General features: G+C 33.3%; 2 protein-coding genes across 3 annotated transcripts in view; one reads left to right on the forward strand and one right to left on the reverse strand.

The window, feature by feature from the left end:
- LOC118280916 (calcium uniporter protein, mitochondrial) overlaps positions 1-17484 on the forward strand; it is a 174217-nt gene that overhangs the window by 34438 nt on the left and 122295 nt on the right. Inside the window, exon 3 of one of the 2 annotated variants that reach the window (XM_050701103.1) lies at positions 10585-10695. The exons of the other annotated variant lie outside the window; for it this stretch is intronic. Coding sequence (XP_050557060.1) covers positions 10585-10695 — 111 coding nt within the window. The remainder of the gene's footprint in view (positions 1-10584; positions 10696-17484) is intronic. 2 annotated transcript variants of the gene reach the window in all.
- The window catches only part of LOC118280936 (protein javelin), a 134354-nt gene that overhangs the window by 27217 nt on the left and 89653 nt on the right, over positions 1-17484 (reverse strand). The gene's annotated exons all lie outside the window — the stretch shown is intronic.

The raw sequence follows: 17484 nt of genomic DNA on the forward strand, positions 1-17484 counted from the left end.
TTGATCGAAACAACAGTTGATCTATTTAACCGTTCATCGAAACATCACAAGCTGGAAATGTCTGTGAATCAAGTACACTTGTAATTATAGTGTAGAAATCATCTTTACAACCTCGTAAACGGATAACCACTACCTATCAAAGAAAGACCTGATCGCACAATGTAAAATAACAGAATTTATCATCTCAGAAATTGAAGCTTATAGTCAAGATTTCTTTGTTATAAAAAATCGTTATAATAGTGATTGAGATGAAGTGAACTAAATTAATGAGGTAAAATATCTTCTAACAGAATAAGTAAGTGACGTTTTGTCACTTATTCACGATTCAGTGAATTGGAACTCCCTTTCTATTGAAGCAAAGCCTGACTGACAGCTTTTCCTCGATAAATCCTTTTGTCATAAACACGCAAGGCTATGGCGTCACGCGCTGTGCTCTTAGTTTTTCCTAGACGTCTAAGAATATTCTAGGACAACCTACAAGATTATTCGAAAAACGTGTCGCCTCTAGCAGTTTTTTTAGGCATTAAACATAAAAGGGATCATATTTTTGCTCAAGCGACCCGTATTGAGGTTGAATTTATTGAAATATTTCTGGATGAGTGGAAATTGAGTACGACAAGACGTGTTCTGGATATATTTGTCGAATTTTCCGAGTATCTAAATTTTGGTATATTTCGGCTGAAATAATTTATTTGTAATGACTTTTATGATGCCAAAGTAAAGTTAATCTTAATATTTAAGTAAAATTATATGGGTACGCTCGAGGAGACGGTTCGAGAGCTGATATTATTATGAGAACAAACAATCTAACTTCAGAGATACACTGAACCCGGAGACTTGAGAAAACTTCATCAATACTTTTATTGATCACTAAGGACTTGAGGAAAATGGAAACGTTTCTTTTATTTGCTATCTTTGATTACTCGCGTTATTTGTTTTCCTTATAGTTTACCTCATAACTAGTAGAAGGTATTTAGTTAATTGATAAAAAAAATATATGTGTTATTTTATTGAACATTATCTTTTAATGGGAGATGTGAGTAATTAATATCTTAGAAATCCTTGATAGGAATAGTTTTATAATGAAACTTCCTGCACACAACTAAATAAATAAATCATCCTATAAAGCAAACTCTTCATAACATAGCAAATTTTCTGCGTCCATCTGATGTTAATACCTAACTATCTAACGAAATTATTTTAACAGCAGTCTCTCTTAGCAACTTTATTGTCTCTTACTTATAAGCCTTACTTAGGGTCATCTACTAATACTGTTAAGTCCTGTAATAAACCACGGTGTTAAGAGGACTAGAGTGAGTAAAGACGGGCGTAAAGTTTGTATGAAATGTCCTTAAGACAGGATACTGCTCTGTTTTAGAGGGTATGAAGAGATTAGTCGATTTTATAGCGTCTCTTCATATATTTTTTATTGCGATTGTTTCCTGTAGAGACTTTTAAAACCTTATTGTTGCCTATTGACGTTTTTGTTATGAAATTATAGTACTTTTTATTGCAATACCTTAGGGCTTAGAGAGAAATTCAATAACAAGAAATCCTTTATCATATAATTACATCGTAACTGATTATAAGATAAAATCCTGCCAGTCTGGTTTACAAGGAAGGGGCATGTCGATTTATTACGAGAGTGGGCATTAGTGGCAACCCTCAAGAAGTAGGGCATCACTTTCACATGTAATAGAGTCTACCTGACCCAACTGCTCCTAATCGTGAGTTGTATCATACTTAATTAAATACAGGACGTGGCATGAGAACTGATTTTCTAGACTAGATCTAAGAAAGTTAGCTGTCAATTATTATTCGCAAGCAATAATAGGTTTTAGCGTCAATATTTTCTGATACATTTAATCAACAGCTATAATTTAAAAAAAGAAAAAATACAACTATCTCTATGTGTAGGTAAATGAAAACAAACTGATGTTCTTTTTTCAAAATAAATGGAATGGCGGCACAGACTTAGCGCTCTGTTCCACGACCCCATTTTGATGAATTAAATGGCGTTGACGTCACTAAAATTAGAATAAAGTAACGCGTGTGGGAGTTTCCTCGCCGCAAATTAGTAAAAAGCAAATTCATTTAGGCGTTATAAATCTGAACCTTATTGCCTCCCTTATAAGGGTGAAGTTTGCTAAGGATAATTTATTACCCTGCAGAGCATAGTTCCTGCCGCATTGTCTCTGAACAAATACGCGAGTTTGATCGTGTAGCGTGATAACAGCTGTTGATGTCGTAATTCACAATTTTTGGTAGTTAAAATGACTAATGCTGATTTAATTTACATTTATATTTTTAAAGTTTTAATAAATGTCGAGTTCGTTGACATTATTTTAGGATCTGAATTTTTGCCTTCTTTGTAGCTAAACGTGTTTATTTTAATTTTGACGCTTTTTGCTATCAGCAATTAAATCCCATAACCATATTAACTTCAAAGAATAAGCTTTTATTTGTTGCAATTTTCATTTTGAAACCCATTCGAAACCACTAAACGGATTTAATTTCCGCAAAATTTTATCTTCTCTGGCAACAATTGTTTGTTCGTTGTTTGCTAGTATCTAATCGGCTTTAAAATTTTCTGCTGTGGGCGAGGACGTTTGTTTCCGAACTTGTTATTTGAAATAGGACTATTTACTAATGAAAATAAATCGCTAACTCAATATAAATTTAATTTTAGAACGAAATTAGAACATCACCTATAACTTTAAAAAATAAAATTCAAAATTTATTGATGAACATAACAATGAAAGTTGTTTTATGGTCTTTGATTGTAAAACCGGTCACGAAGACACACAAAAATTGCCTGTTTTGCAAGTTTATTTCCTTATGAAACTTGAACTGGGTCAAGTGACTTCAATATGGTGGGATTGCCCAACAAGGTCCTCATAAGTTGTACATGCAAGTATAACAGGTGACAGGTCAAGTCGTAAGGTTGTACGTGATAATTGCGCATAAACAGCATAATATGTAACATTATGTTGCCTAATTCCACCTTCACTTGCTTGATCTGTGACAAAACCAGTTTACTTAATTACAGAATACTGATTTAATTACAAATAATGCTTTGTGTAATATTTATTTCGTGTTTGCAATGCCACGCCTCCGGCTGTCGTAGCAATTTGTTAATTTGTATAATCATTTAATCATGAAAATGTTTGAACACAAAGCCGGCTCTTTTATAATACCTATGTTTGTAAATATTCAATTATGTATATGCGACGATTCTTTTTTAATAGCGCTCTACCAAAGGAAAATTGGAAAGTACTGTTACTTTTACTCATAATTTAAATTGAAACGTTTACATGAATCACCACAAGATTGTTAATTAAAACAGCACCTGCCTTCAGTTTTACGACACATTAACTATCAGTCATGCAGTATCTGTTTTGACTTTCAAAATAAGAACAGTACACATGTTCTTGTAGGCCTCAGTAATGTGGGCATCTGACTGAACAAAAACAGTGTAGTTTTGCGTATTGAAGTAAAGTAATGAAACGGTAAAACTGGTCCACAAATGATTTCGATATTCATATTCGTACTAAGTAAGTAGTAAATATAAAAGTCAGACTGGCCACATTACATTGGAGTTTATTACAGCCAATCTGCATTTTACCATAACAATCGCAACAAATTATACATGAAGAGTACTGAGCCACTCGCAAACAATAGAAGCCACAAAGAGCTATAATAAACATCGAAATAGTGCACAACACGACAAAATTACCTCATTTAAATTTACCGTTTACCTCATTAATTTGTTGTGGTAACCCAGCACATTCACCAAATCGCTTTCTCCGGTAAACATGCGGATTCGATAGCAAACGTTTAAATTAACTAAAGCATAGTTACGAGGAACTAATTAAACTAAATTCATGTACTAAGTAAACATTACAGTTACCGAGTCATCAGTATTCTGGGTCCATAAAATTACATAAGATACGGCAGCACTAGAAAAACGAAGTTTATGTGCGTTACGGCCGCGGCATCACAACGATTACCCAGAATTATCAAAACACACACGTTTGTTAAGGAGGGCAGTAAGTTGACAGAGAAAGTACGAAGATTGTAGATAGATCAAGTAAGATCCTTCGTTAACCTTGATACAGTTTCTCAGGAGATAAGCGACGTCACGTCGAGAATTTGAATACAATACATCTTTGTAACCATGTTGGCACGGTCGTGATAATTTCGTTAAATAATTATCACGACCCGAATAAACGTGAGTAGCAGATGAGTTTTTGAAGGTCTTCTAAGAATATTCTTATGATAAGGACCTAGGATGACGTCACTATGTTATAAAATCTATTATTAAATTTAAACACGGGGAGTTTGGTAACGTCATGTAAATCGTGGTGAAGTGATTTGTTTTGTTATGTAAATGCATATAACATTTATTTTAATATATTTTTGTCACGAGTTTGCACACTATTACTTTCAAAGTACATTGAACAATTTTCCATAAACGCTTTTTTGGACGAGGCATGAATGAGAAGGAAGTGGGTGCAAAAAAGGAGGATACAAAACCACGCAACCGAAAAAAGAGACAAAGAAATACTCAGAACAGTACACACGAGGCAATTGTTTGGAAGACGATTTTACTTCCGATAAATATCCATGAAATTTTCCTACACGTTAGGTACGTGGCGAAGGATATTTACCTCAAAGGTTTATCGATTCTGCTTCGTCTACATCACTCCATCAATCTAAGTGATTTACTAAAGCTAGCTTCAACCTCCAGAGCACATTATCAAAGCCTTTTAGTATACCTAAGATCGAAAATTTATTTCATATTCATAATTCTGATGTTAAAAATAATATAAGGAAAGTACTTGGCACAAATTGCAAGCGAGAATTTTATTATAGCAATCTTCAAAGACCTCGTTAGGCCTTCTCTGAGTAGGTTACCTTTTGTTGGGGGACTAAGTAATGTCCAGTATTCTGCGAAGGAATTTTCTATTACGGCGACCACTAGGAAATTAAAATTCTCTAACGTAGCTTAAATAATCTCGTAGGAGTGAACGATGCTGAATCTTTTATCAGTTTTATCTGACTTCATATCTCTGTGAACGGGAACTCGGCATCGTCAGTTTGTCGATAACAAATATTTTGTAATCTAACGTAACTTGAGATTCTGTGCTCCATTTTTTGGTTCGAAATATATTCGTATTTACCTTGCGAATTGAACATGTGAAAAATATACAGAGTTCTTACTTCAGAACATATTAGGAACATTTCCCGGCATTTGTTCTGTGTGATTCGAAGATTTTTGTATTCGATGTCGAAACAAAACGCTTGGAACAAAGGTTCGCTTTACTATTGTTGCCATTTCACGAACAATCTTAGCAAACCGCTTTTGATCCGGAAAATTGGAGGAAAATTTATTTGAGCGGAATTGTTGGGTCAGATGTTTTAACTTCCTTTATGTTAGTTTTACTTAAACAATAAATGTTACGATTTGTTTACTTGTAACTTAAGTGACCATTGACTGATTTATTTTTAACGTTTGACAGCAAAAATACGAGTAAGTAATGTTATTTGTAAAATAAAATGTACAAGTTATCATGTAATTTTCGTCGAGGTTAAGTAATAGGTTTGGCTACACGTATGAAAACAATGCCTAAAGATTTTTTATACGCTGCTACCATACATACAATGATGTTAAGTTAAAATTCCCATCATTCTATTAGACAATATTATATAATTAAATTGACAATGTACGACGAAAACAATCAGCGTTGTTAAGCATGTGAACATCTAATTGCAACCTTTAATTGTTACGTGGACAATGTTTACTAATATTAAACATAACTTGACCTTTCAAAGTCAAGGTTAACTTAAACACAACTTAATTAAACATTACCTTTAAAAACATGTTAATATCCCACTTATTTGGCACAGTTTCACACAAAAATGAATTAAATAAAAATGTCACTTTTTATGTCACTCGCGTGATAAGTGCGGTTGTCAGTTGTGCGCGGGAGGCTGTCGCGCGGCACCGGCGCGTCTGAACCGCTGCGCCTGCGCATACATCACGTGCGTTCACTACCAGCGCCACCCGACCCGCCACTATGCGGACAAGTATGGAACTAACGGGGCTTTCCACGGTCCAACGATTCACTGAATGTTTGCATCTGACGAAATGTATTGCAGTTTTATTGATAAGTGTAGAAAGGTAGCTATTACAAATCGACTAAATATTGTTTTGTTATGTAAGTTCTGGATAATTATCCTGAACTTACATATCCTAATGTTACGCAAAAAGTTGCATCAAGATTCATAAAGGATACTTAGTACTTATATGTATTTTATGATCGAAATTAGCATATAAACGACTAGGAAACAAATCATTCAAAGAAACAAATGCATTGTGTTTGGGTGATAAACAAAGCATGCGAATCAAACTGGGCACACTGAAATCTTATTGTGCATTCGCTACTCAAAGAGGAGCAGGGAGTGTAGAGCTGTGCAAATATGTATGCACGAACACTCTTTCGCAGAGTAAAATTAAATATATGGGATATATGGATGGACTCCGTTTGCCGTATCGTTGGGATGCGGGAACCAGATAACTTTATTCCATGATTTATGTTAGTATACGACATGATATAGTGAAAATTTCGAAAGAAAACTTAACTAAAAACTTACCTATCTATAATCACTTATGTTAGTGTAGATAATGAAAGCACAAGAGCTTGTTTATTTTGAACGAGATCTTAGACTGTCAGTTCGTACGAATTTTCTAGGCTCTGTTTGTTTATCATCATCATCACCATTAATAGTCGGAAGACTGCTGTACTGCTGACCAAAGGCCTCCCTCTTATTTCGTTCGTTACTACCTAAGTACATTTTTCAGGTTCACGTTGTCTGGTTTCACATTACTACATATTATGTGTGTACGTGCTTGTAATGTGTACTTTATTTGTGTGCATTTCTTGTTTTAGTTAATCGATATAATTATCGTAACTTTTCGCAAAAACATTTCCAAAGAGTCTTATCAATTTTGTAATTGTTTTGTTACTTTATTTATGTCGATACAAGTATTATGGTGAAATTAGCTACTCTAATTGAAGTGTTTTCAGCATTTTCTATCAAAATAATTAGTACTAAACCCGCATCGCTTTCACTCGACACTAAATAAATGACGTATTAAACCGTAAAATAGGAATCATTCGTAAAAAGACTGGTTACGAGTAATTTGTTTAGTTTAGGTAATTGGCTCGTTGACTTTTTCCAAAACTTGAATATTTAAAGTAAGCGGTTAAACAATAGGGTATATGCGCATGATTCAAATAAGATAATTTTTTTTTCATATAATCTCTTTTCCTTTAGATTTATAAATCTTCAATAATTTTCAATATAATTTTGTTTTGAATAAGTATTGCAAAATGCACAAAATAAGCGGGAAATTCAAATTAGTTGAAACGCATTGCTATTGGTCAGAGTAGTTTGTGACGTCAAAGTCTATAATAACAAATATCAACAAGTGCTATTGTTGAATGCTTGCAACGAAATTCAGTTTTTTTGTGATTTTGAGTTGATATTGAAGTGATATTGTTTCGTAAAAGAGTGGCAGGAAAGTCACAGGAAATTACTGATATTGGTTACGTCAAGGCACAATCGGACAATCTTCCAAAAATTGATGTGTTTATGATGACCGCGTATTTCACATCAAATTCGATTTTACGTCTACTGAAATAAAAGGAGTGAAAGCAGCAAGGTAATTACACAATAAATATTATATTTATTTGGTTTTCGACGCCTTCTTTGGATAATTTTTACCTATAAGTAAAAAGAAATAGCCTGGAAATAACATAACCTTAAAATGGAATGGGAGAACATTTTAAGGTTATTTATTGTATTGTGTGAAAAACATATTATCTGAAGCTGAGGCTGCTTTGTATCATTAACTTGACAAAGTATAAGTGGCGTGCCTTGCACTCCCTCAAGTTCTCATAAGTACATAGGCTGAGGCTTATGTCCACGGTTGGACATAGGGCTCAGCCTTTGTCCAGCACTGGACTAACACGGGATGATGGTGATGATGATGACTGCTTGAACTGCTAGCGATCACTGCACTTTCATTAAGTACTTTATGGTATCAAAATACCTTATTAGATGAAAACGCTTTTCCGGTAAAACCAAAACTCGATTGTATGTACCTATTTCTATATTGTACAAGTTGATGGAGATATCATGTCCCTTTTCATGATTTTGCACCACTTTCTCCTTACGTCCTCACCTCTCGGGACAAGAAAAAATACTTTATTTGGTGCATTTCTATTTGTATTTTTACACTTGGGCACGATACAATATTTAAAAGTCGGTTTACTATCCTGTTGCATTATGTAATTGAAGTGAATTCACGTAAAACACGAAATATATACAAATTATGACCCAAAACACTTTGCAGTTTCAACTGTTATTATAGACTTTGACGTCACGCGAGCGCGCCAAAATGACGGTCGTTTAAAATGCTGTTACGAATCTATTATTTTAAAACTGCTTTTTTTACCCGAATTCCTTTTTTTTTGGTGCTGGTTTTTTTTAACATTTATATAATGATGTAAATTACCATTTAAAAACATTTAAAAAATACATGCATATACCCTATTGAGGGTGTCATGCGATGTCGTGAAGCTAAAGATTTGTCTCTTGATCCATAAAAAATATGTGTAGACTTATGTAAATCATGTCTTCGAATAATTGCTTAGGATTTCTTAGAATATTTGAGTGGTACAAACGGAAAATAGACTCGAATTATTGACGTGAATGGCTTTGGATCAATCATTTATTTTGATGTCTTACGTTGTTAAAGTCGGAGATAGACATGATGCTTGTAGTATGTCCATATTACTTAAGTTTACTTAGTTTTATTCATTCGTTTATTCGTCTATAGACATGTTTTCTGTTACTTAAACTTAAATATATTTGCCTAACAATAAGTAGAACCTCTGATATTGCAGAATCGGTAACCATACGTGCTCATCATATTTATTGCAAAACATCTTTAAGTCATCCATCAAATTTTTATACTTTAATCACTTTACTCAAAGATTAAGAAATATCTATCAATGTTGGTTTTCGTCTGCAGAGAATATTTAACCGAATAAAAAGATGGAGGTTCTCTGTTTGACCTGTACGTATGTATGTAGGAAGTAAGTAAGGATACATATCTTTGTGCGCGATTATCTCGCGTTTGGCTCTACCGATTTTTATTCTGTTTTCAACATAGTATTTTTCAGACTAAGAGGTTTAAGGGATACCTGATTTAAAAAATGGTAAAATTGCATAGTTAAACATGTTCCAAGTAAATACTCGTATAGTATTCCGGAGCAACGGACAACTTAACAGGTTACCGAAGCTCTGGGTCAAAACAGGAGAAGAAACGAGGTGGTTTTAATCAGTAAAAGAGTCTGACACTCCCTTTCGCCTCACACAAGTCGGGAGAAGTCATTGGATAATTTTCCTCCTCAAAAAAAAAAAAGTAATTATAGTATAGGGCCTATGAAGGAGTCACGTTTATGTATGTCCGGCTTATCACGCGCTCACAGGCCACAGGTAATATTCCATTCAGGGACAATCGCTTTACTTTTTTATACTCTGACTGACGTACAATACACCATTATACACGTTATGCTGAATAGTCTATACTCTATGCAATTTTTTATCTCTTGTAAATAGGCAATTTTGTCTTTAATTTATTAACCAATTTGACTTTTTAATTTCGGACAACTATGAGCTTGCAGTTTTATGTTTAAAGAATATTTCGTTTTAACGACATTAATTGCTTTTATCTTGTAAGTGTTTACTCAACTATTATTTTTTGTATATATGTAGTACTGTAATAATAGCGTTGTGTTAAATTCCTAGGCATAACACAATGTCAAGTTTAAGCAATTCTCCCTTAATAACTTTTCTTTTTTCGTTATACATATAGCAGAAATCAGTCAGTCAACAAAGTTAGCAGCCATTTTTAGAACAGGACACTTAAGAACAAGAAACTTACTACCTTACTAAAGTTTTTACACGTATCCTACAATTTACTCCAAAATTTGCGACATAAAACTTCCCCAATGTTTGTACTTACTTGTAAACACTTATGTACTTGACCCGTCCTTGCTCATTGCTAAATAACCTCAACTTGAACGACTTAGGCTAGGTTCTACACTTAATTTAGATATTCATTCACGTTAAGAGGTCCTAATCATGTTTGTTTGAACTGACCTTGATGATGTCACTATGAACATAGGATTTTCATGTTGTACTTTAATTATTTATCAATTAGGAAAAACCCCATGGATTAGTTCGTGCCGTATAAATAACAAATCAGAAATTGTGTTTTGTCTTTTCTTAATTTTGGTGTTTGGTTTCTATGTGTTGTTTGAGTGAAATAACTGTGTTATTGTATCCATGTAGACCGATGTTTCCCCATTTTTTATGATTGGCAAATGACCTACATGGCTACTTTTCCAATAATTATTTGTGTGACTAAGTAACTGATAAAATAATACTTGATTTCTTTTTAATAATGTGGGCTTTACGCAACTAAAATAAACCAATGTGCTTCTCCAGAACGAGCGTCTCCTTCGAAGCCATCAAAGCGTGCCAAAAAGGAACATGATCATTCATCGAAACATGAAAAACATGAAAAGAAGGAAAAACATGTACAGCGGATGCTTGAGGGTTGGTCATTCAATGGTGTCATAGATGTACTAAAACCTGTACAAATACTAAAACTCAGTTTTATGGTTTTCATCACGTTTTTGGAGCCTCTATTTAACAAGGCAGAAGACTTGAGAGGCCATCCTCCCCAAAATTGGAATAAAAATGTATGAAAAGCCATGGAACTACACAATCTTGTATGCATGTCTCACAAAACAGCGACTAAATCTTCGTTAGAATTCTTAAACCAATTTCCTATTCATGGAATCAGGCATTGGTCACTGCATGTAGTTGTTTTGCTAATCTAAAGCCGCCACGTCTCAACGCTATTTGCTCTCCCGCTTCACAATTTGTCCTAACTAACCAAAACTACTCCACAAATCTGAGAGCACTTAAACAAAGTAACATTGTATGTTCTTGATGTTGTTTCTCTCTATGTTAGAAATGGAGTAGAAGATATAATCCCAGGTAAGAAACTGGATCTCTTCTAGAATTCTAGCGAAAGGTCTCGTAACCTTTTCTATGATACTTGAAAATAATTGACAGGCTTCATTATTTTTTTATCGACCGGACCTTAACCTTTGTTCCTTCGGGATCTTGTTTGGGAGATTAGAGCTTCATAGTAGTCTTTAGCTATTGATTAGATGTGCTAAAGTTAATCATGTACTTTTTCTACAAAATACCTTGAGTGCCATTTTAGAATGTGACTTTTAAATTGCTTCATGATCATTTAGTTCTTCAAAAGCAATTGTTTATACTTTTTATTTACCACAAAAACCAAGCATTTAACCTTCGGTACAGTTTGTGGTATTTTATGTGTTTGAAAACGAATCTACATCAACACGTTACGTCATCTTTCTAAGCTGTGGGCTATCTACGGCTATTAAAGGCTTACTTCAGAAGGTCGGATGGCCAAGTAATCCCGGTGCCCTGTTAAGGTGTCGCAGTTGAGTTCCGTTGCAAGCTCCATCCTCACTAGACATTTTATCGAATTAAATTTTTATTGCCCGTATAAAGCTCAAAATACCCTTTTAGTGTTTCAACGCGATTTATTGTGTGTTCTTTAAGTTTTACGGCGGGAATTTTATAACGGCGTTTTTATTCTTTAGTAGGGTACTGGAAGATTTTTAGTTCTTTGCTGGTTTTTAAGTTGGCATTTGTATTGGCCTTATAAAAATCACTTTTACTTTTGCAGTAAAAATGTGAACGAAACATTAAAGTACTGCATTTTTTCTTTCTGATGATAATAATAAAAATCGGGTACGAGATTCATCTGCATCTGAGATCATTGAATCATCAGTTTTATCAGACATCTTATAACAAATATAACCTTATCTCTGTGTGTTAAATCAACAAGCATATATGTACAAACATTGCCTCATGGCGTTGCTCATAAAAAAACAGCAGTGTATTGCTGAATACGTCTGCAAAGTGATTGTCCATTATTTTGAAGTCAAGGCCGCTAATGATGCGGCAAATGAAAACAATGAAAAAATAATTGTTAAGGTCCGTTTTCACTACGAATATTGTTTTTCTACGAACAGTCAGTTGTGGAAAATTTTAACAATTGTGTTGAACGATGTTCTTTAGAATTTTTCGCAAATCGCAAATCATTCGATTTATTTGTGTGACGGAAACACACCTTTATCGATTGTTTCAATTACGATGTTATTAAGGAAGTAATTGGAATAACTGATGCATAATTAGTTTATTTCTGGGAAAGGCTGACTTTGCATGTAGCGAATTGGCTTTTCCTGTGCAGATATTATTTATGTAATTCTTTTGTATCAATGAAATGAAAAAAGATATCAAATATTTTTAGCATACAAGACTTCAGAGGGACATCAATCAATAATCTAGATTGACAATAGTACTCATTTTTTACGCATTGCGTATACAACACCGGTAATACCAGTTAAGTTTAAAGGGATTTCGTGAAATGTTATAATCTTTTTTATATAGAACACCACGAAAATGTACCATAAATTTCATACAAACAAAAATGAGATATGTGTATGTGTGTGTACATGACAAATAATATACCGGTAAACTATGGCAACTTTACCAGACCCTTGGCAACTTTACCATACTATAGGTATTCAGTATAAACTCATTTATCTAAAAATCTACCCACTAGAATTCTGTTTTGTAATAGTAGTATTTTTTAGACATTAAAAGGAAATATTTACTATATTTTGCGTAGACGCAAGACTGCTATTATGCCAGTAATGGCCGTCACAGTGTAGTGCGTGAAAATGTGCTAAAAGTTAGTAGTTCCTAAATTGTGCTCACAGAGCCTTAATTATATGTCACAGGTGAGTGAAATTTTGATCTTGAATGTATAATATAGTTGGGATTACTGTTGTAATGTCAGCAATTGTTTTTTCTTGAATTTATTGATAAATAATCGCTTCGGTAATGTTGACACAGGTTAGGTAAAGTTGCCACGGCCTGCTTTGTGGCAACTTTACCTACAGTTAGGGTTGGCAATAAATGTTTTTTTCCTTGTTTGTGTGTATGTAACCATTTTCAAATACCTAAATTTCCCAGCATAATAGTGAATATCCTGGATGATAAGTTATAATGTATTTAATAATACCTTTTGTTTTAGAGCCAAAATGGCTCACATGAAACAAAACCGCAGATAACTCGGAGTTAGACAATATAAAAAGTATACGAAAGTAATGTTAAAATTAGCTACGGAGATAGTGAAGTCAAAAAATTAAAAAGTCAAAAGATTAAACATTATTTTGTAGCCTTTTTTTACAATTTTAAACATAAATACTTAAAATTTTAGAACTTAATTTAGTTTAAAAGGGAACAATATTTATGTCAGATATTTATGCTTTTTTTACTTTAGGTTTAAGGTTTATATTTTTTTTTAAATATACATGTCATAAAAAAATCTCTTTTTTTGACAACCCCGAGCGTAACAAATTATTTGTATGTAAATTACGATGAAACCCGTGGCAACTTTCCCGACTGTCTGTGTAGCCGTTATCTTTATAGATTTCCTCATATTGTTTGCATTATAATACGAAGAGGTCCTAGATGAAGCCCTCTGTACCTCAACAACTCTTTAATATGCAATACACGATGAATACGGCGCGTAGGTAAAGTTGCCAAAAATTTGGTATCTTTACCCATGTTGTTTTTTCTTTACTACGGCTAAAGTAAGCGTTTGTATATAATGACGATTACGGTAAAGTGAGCCAGATAGACTACAATTCTAAATATATAGTTTTTGGTTTCTATGCGTCTTATGGTTAAAAACATATTTCGATTTTTGTTCCAAAATATGGTAAAGTTGCCATGTTTTACGGTACAGTTTCATGTTATTACAAGAAGATGTAAACAAATGAACACCGTTGTCGTTTCGCTTGGTTAGTTTAGTTAACCGAGGGATTCTCAGTTACCTCATTATTATGCAGCGCAAACGGCATCGCATCACGAGTATATACGCGAGATATTTCTTATCTGTGCCTTCAAAATTTGCATACATATAATGGAGATACGTTTTTATTTTATTCTATGCAAGCCGTTGACATTGGATCTTGAAAAAGAATAGTTCATGTTTAAAAACAGTGTCTTTCGTTTTTTTTTGTTCTGACTATTTTCTTATATGGATTTGGTCAAGGCCGTGGGGGGTATTGGGAGTGATAAGTTTTTATTAAATAGACTAGGTCTGGTATGAATCAATTGATACAGCACACCTTTTATTTTTTAATTTCTAGTAAAAGCTGATTGAAGATTTCTCAGAGCGAAGAAGAAAAACAATCAGATTGGTTCAGCAGTTCTCAAGTTTTGAGCTCCCAACAAATTAATTTTACTATTCATTCATACTTAATTCAACACAAATGCGAGACTTTATTCGTTACCTTCATAAAGATATTGTTTAAAATTTTATAAACACAGTAACGTCAAGACACCAAATGACAGAAAGATAGACAGCAGATGTTCATTGTTGTATTAAAAACAAAAATACTGGTTATTAGTTTAAACAGTACATGTACGGATGATGAATTCGGGAATAATGACAGGTTTATGTTATTCGTGGTATGATTGACAGCCTTTTTACGTGTGAAGTATGATGTACTAGTAATGTTTGTATGATGTTTTGTTAGTTATACATCATAAAGACTCAAAGGGATAGTGATATACTAATAATGCTTATAGGTAGTGTTGAGTTTCATTGTGTCAGGAATCAGATTTTAATAAAATTTGACAAAAAACATCATCTTATTTATATCACATTACGTAAATACGTATCACGTAAGTTTAAATTAAAACCATCACATTTTTTATTATTATTAAGTTAATAAACTGAATGAATGCAATTTAGAACCCTCAGCTTCATTTATTCGTTTCGTTTTTCTTGTTACCTAAGCTACATATTGTTATGTCAATGCAATAGAATATGAACGCGCTACCGTCTCTATAAAATGGCATTTCAGTTTTAAGATTTATAAAAGTATTTTTATCTCTACAACACTTATTGGATACAGAGAACACAAGATTTTAGTGCAGCGTAAAACTGAACGTTTCCGTATTTATTAAGATGTTCTGTCGTTAAACCTGAATGTTGATTGCTTGAGATATAACATACACCTATATTCACAGAAGATATGGTACTGCCAAGTCAAGTTCTAGAAAAATATTTAATAAGTTTTTAAACTGACGTGGTCACTAACACTAACATTAGAACTTAAGCCGGGTATTTACCATGTCTATTTATGTCTATGAGTTTCCGATAACAGTGCCGAAATAGTAAATATTTCGTCTTAAGTTCTAATGTTAGTTCTAGAAAAATGTCCAAGCATCTAAATGTTTTAGTCTAAGCGCATAATTATAGCTACTGAACCTGACTGAACTCACTTTTTTCACACATTTACACGGATGGTCCAAGACGCCATTTTCTAGATAGAAAAAAATCAGGTCAACGTTTATGGGATCACCTAGATAATAGAATGACTCCGGCGTACATATTTTTCGGTAGATTATTATTGGACTTTGTGTTGATATAACTCATTATTCGCTTGCAATTTCAAATACAGTTAATACCTATCAAAGAAAAGAAAGAAACATTACATTACAGTTCTTTTATAATAGTAAAGTAGATATAATTATTGAGTAATCAGACAGTAAGTGTGGGAACGTTTTTTAGTAGGAAGATGATATCGGTTGGAATCAAAGTGAGACGCGTCATACAATCGTGAATGAAGGCCATAGTTCGCGGAATTGCATTGATTTACTCAATGTTACTTTTTTATGCAGTAGTCTTGAGACTTATGCTTCTGTCTTATTGTTTAATTTAAAATATTATAAGTTTATGTTTATTTTCAAAATACATGCAACTACGGTTTTACTGTGAAAATTATCCCGTCCGACTTGTGTAAAGGAGACTGAACTGTCAACCCCCATGTAGTGCTGACTACAGGAGTTTACAGGACTGCCCAGCGGGCGAGTGTCACGGCTTTAAATGTTTAAGAAATGATGCAGTTACAGATTTTAATGGCTATCCAAAACGTAGCCAAACGTTTAATTCCCGGACTCTGACTAAAAACCACCTTGGACATTGAAACCTAGGTCAAGTACACAATTCCGATACGTCTTATAAAAATTACAACCCACTACCTTATCTTGGCATAAATGGGTTTGAAACATTAGTTATTTCCGTTAGGGGTCGTTGTAATTAAGCCCTTTCCATAATGATTTGATTGTGATAAGAAGGGGTTGTAAGCTCAATGTAATTGAACGTGGATATTAAAATTTTAGGGACCATTAGGGACCTACAGGTCTTAAATTTTATTTTTGTAGCTATAGGATAATTATTTTTTTTATTTTAGAACTTTTAGATGTAGAATCATCAGATAAATAAAGTATTTTGTTGTAATTCACAAAAAACATTATTATATTGGTTTCAGTTTTAAAACATTTTGGTTCAGAATCTTGTGAAAAATGTTAAGTTTGGTTTCGTGGTTGAAAGTATTTGTAGGGAACTTTCGTGTCTATTGAATAGCTATTTACTACAAGTAAGTTGCCATAATGTAGAAGTAGGTACTTAAGTTTCTGACTGTAGATGATAGAGATACCAGTAGCTATGCCAGTAATGATAGTTTCACATGAAAATGTTAGGGATGCACTTTCATGTGCAAAGTTCATGAAATTCTTACATTAATCTTTCTAAAGAGTTAAAGTTTCCTCCATTTCTACATTTATCCCCGATATTTAAGGTTAGAAGTGATTCGATTTGATCAAAGATAAAAAAGAAGCGTAACCACATTAGGACTTTCTTCCACAAAATTTTATTCGTACATCATAGCCACAGATCAAATAAGAGCCAAAAAAGTATTAAATATGATTTTATTTTTTTCTGATTGTAATTATTTTTTAAAAACCAATCTTCCAGATCTACGAACGATTCTTCTGGTTGTGAACATATCGTTTGTATGTTATGTTCCTTAATTAGGCCACCTACCATTAGCCAGTCGATCCCTTGACGTTCGAACATCAAAACATTGATAGTAATGTATTGGTGTCATCAATCTTTTAAATGTACTGTAACAACACAAGCTGTAGGTTATGTGATAGATTGTAATCAATAAGTTCCTACCAAAGATTTTCCTGTTTTCTTTATCAGGCCACCGATTTTAATATCATCTTTCAGATAATTATTGTTGTTGTCCAATTCAGCAAGAGCAAAGGCTTCACTAAAATCTTTACAAATCAATGCTCTACTAAACACTAATACTATGTAAGTAGGTAAGATCGTGCTCAGGAATGTCCACCCATAAAAAAAACTTAATTTAA

The sequence above is a fragment of the Spodoptera frugiperda genome, chromosome 20 (genome assembly GCF_023101765.2).
Source record: "Spodoptera frugiperda isolate SF20-4 chromosome 20, AGI-APGP_CSIRO_Sfru_2.0, whole genome shotgun sequence".
In the NCBI taxonomy this organism is placed as follows: Eukaryota; Metazoa; Arthropoda; class Insecta; order Lepidoptera; family Noctuidae; genus Spodoptera; species Spodoptera frugiperda.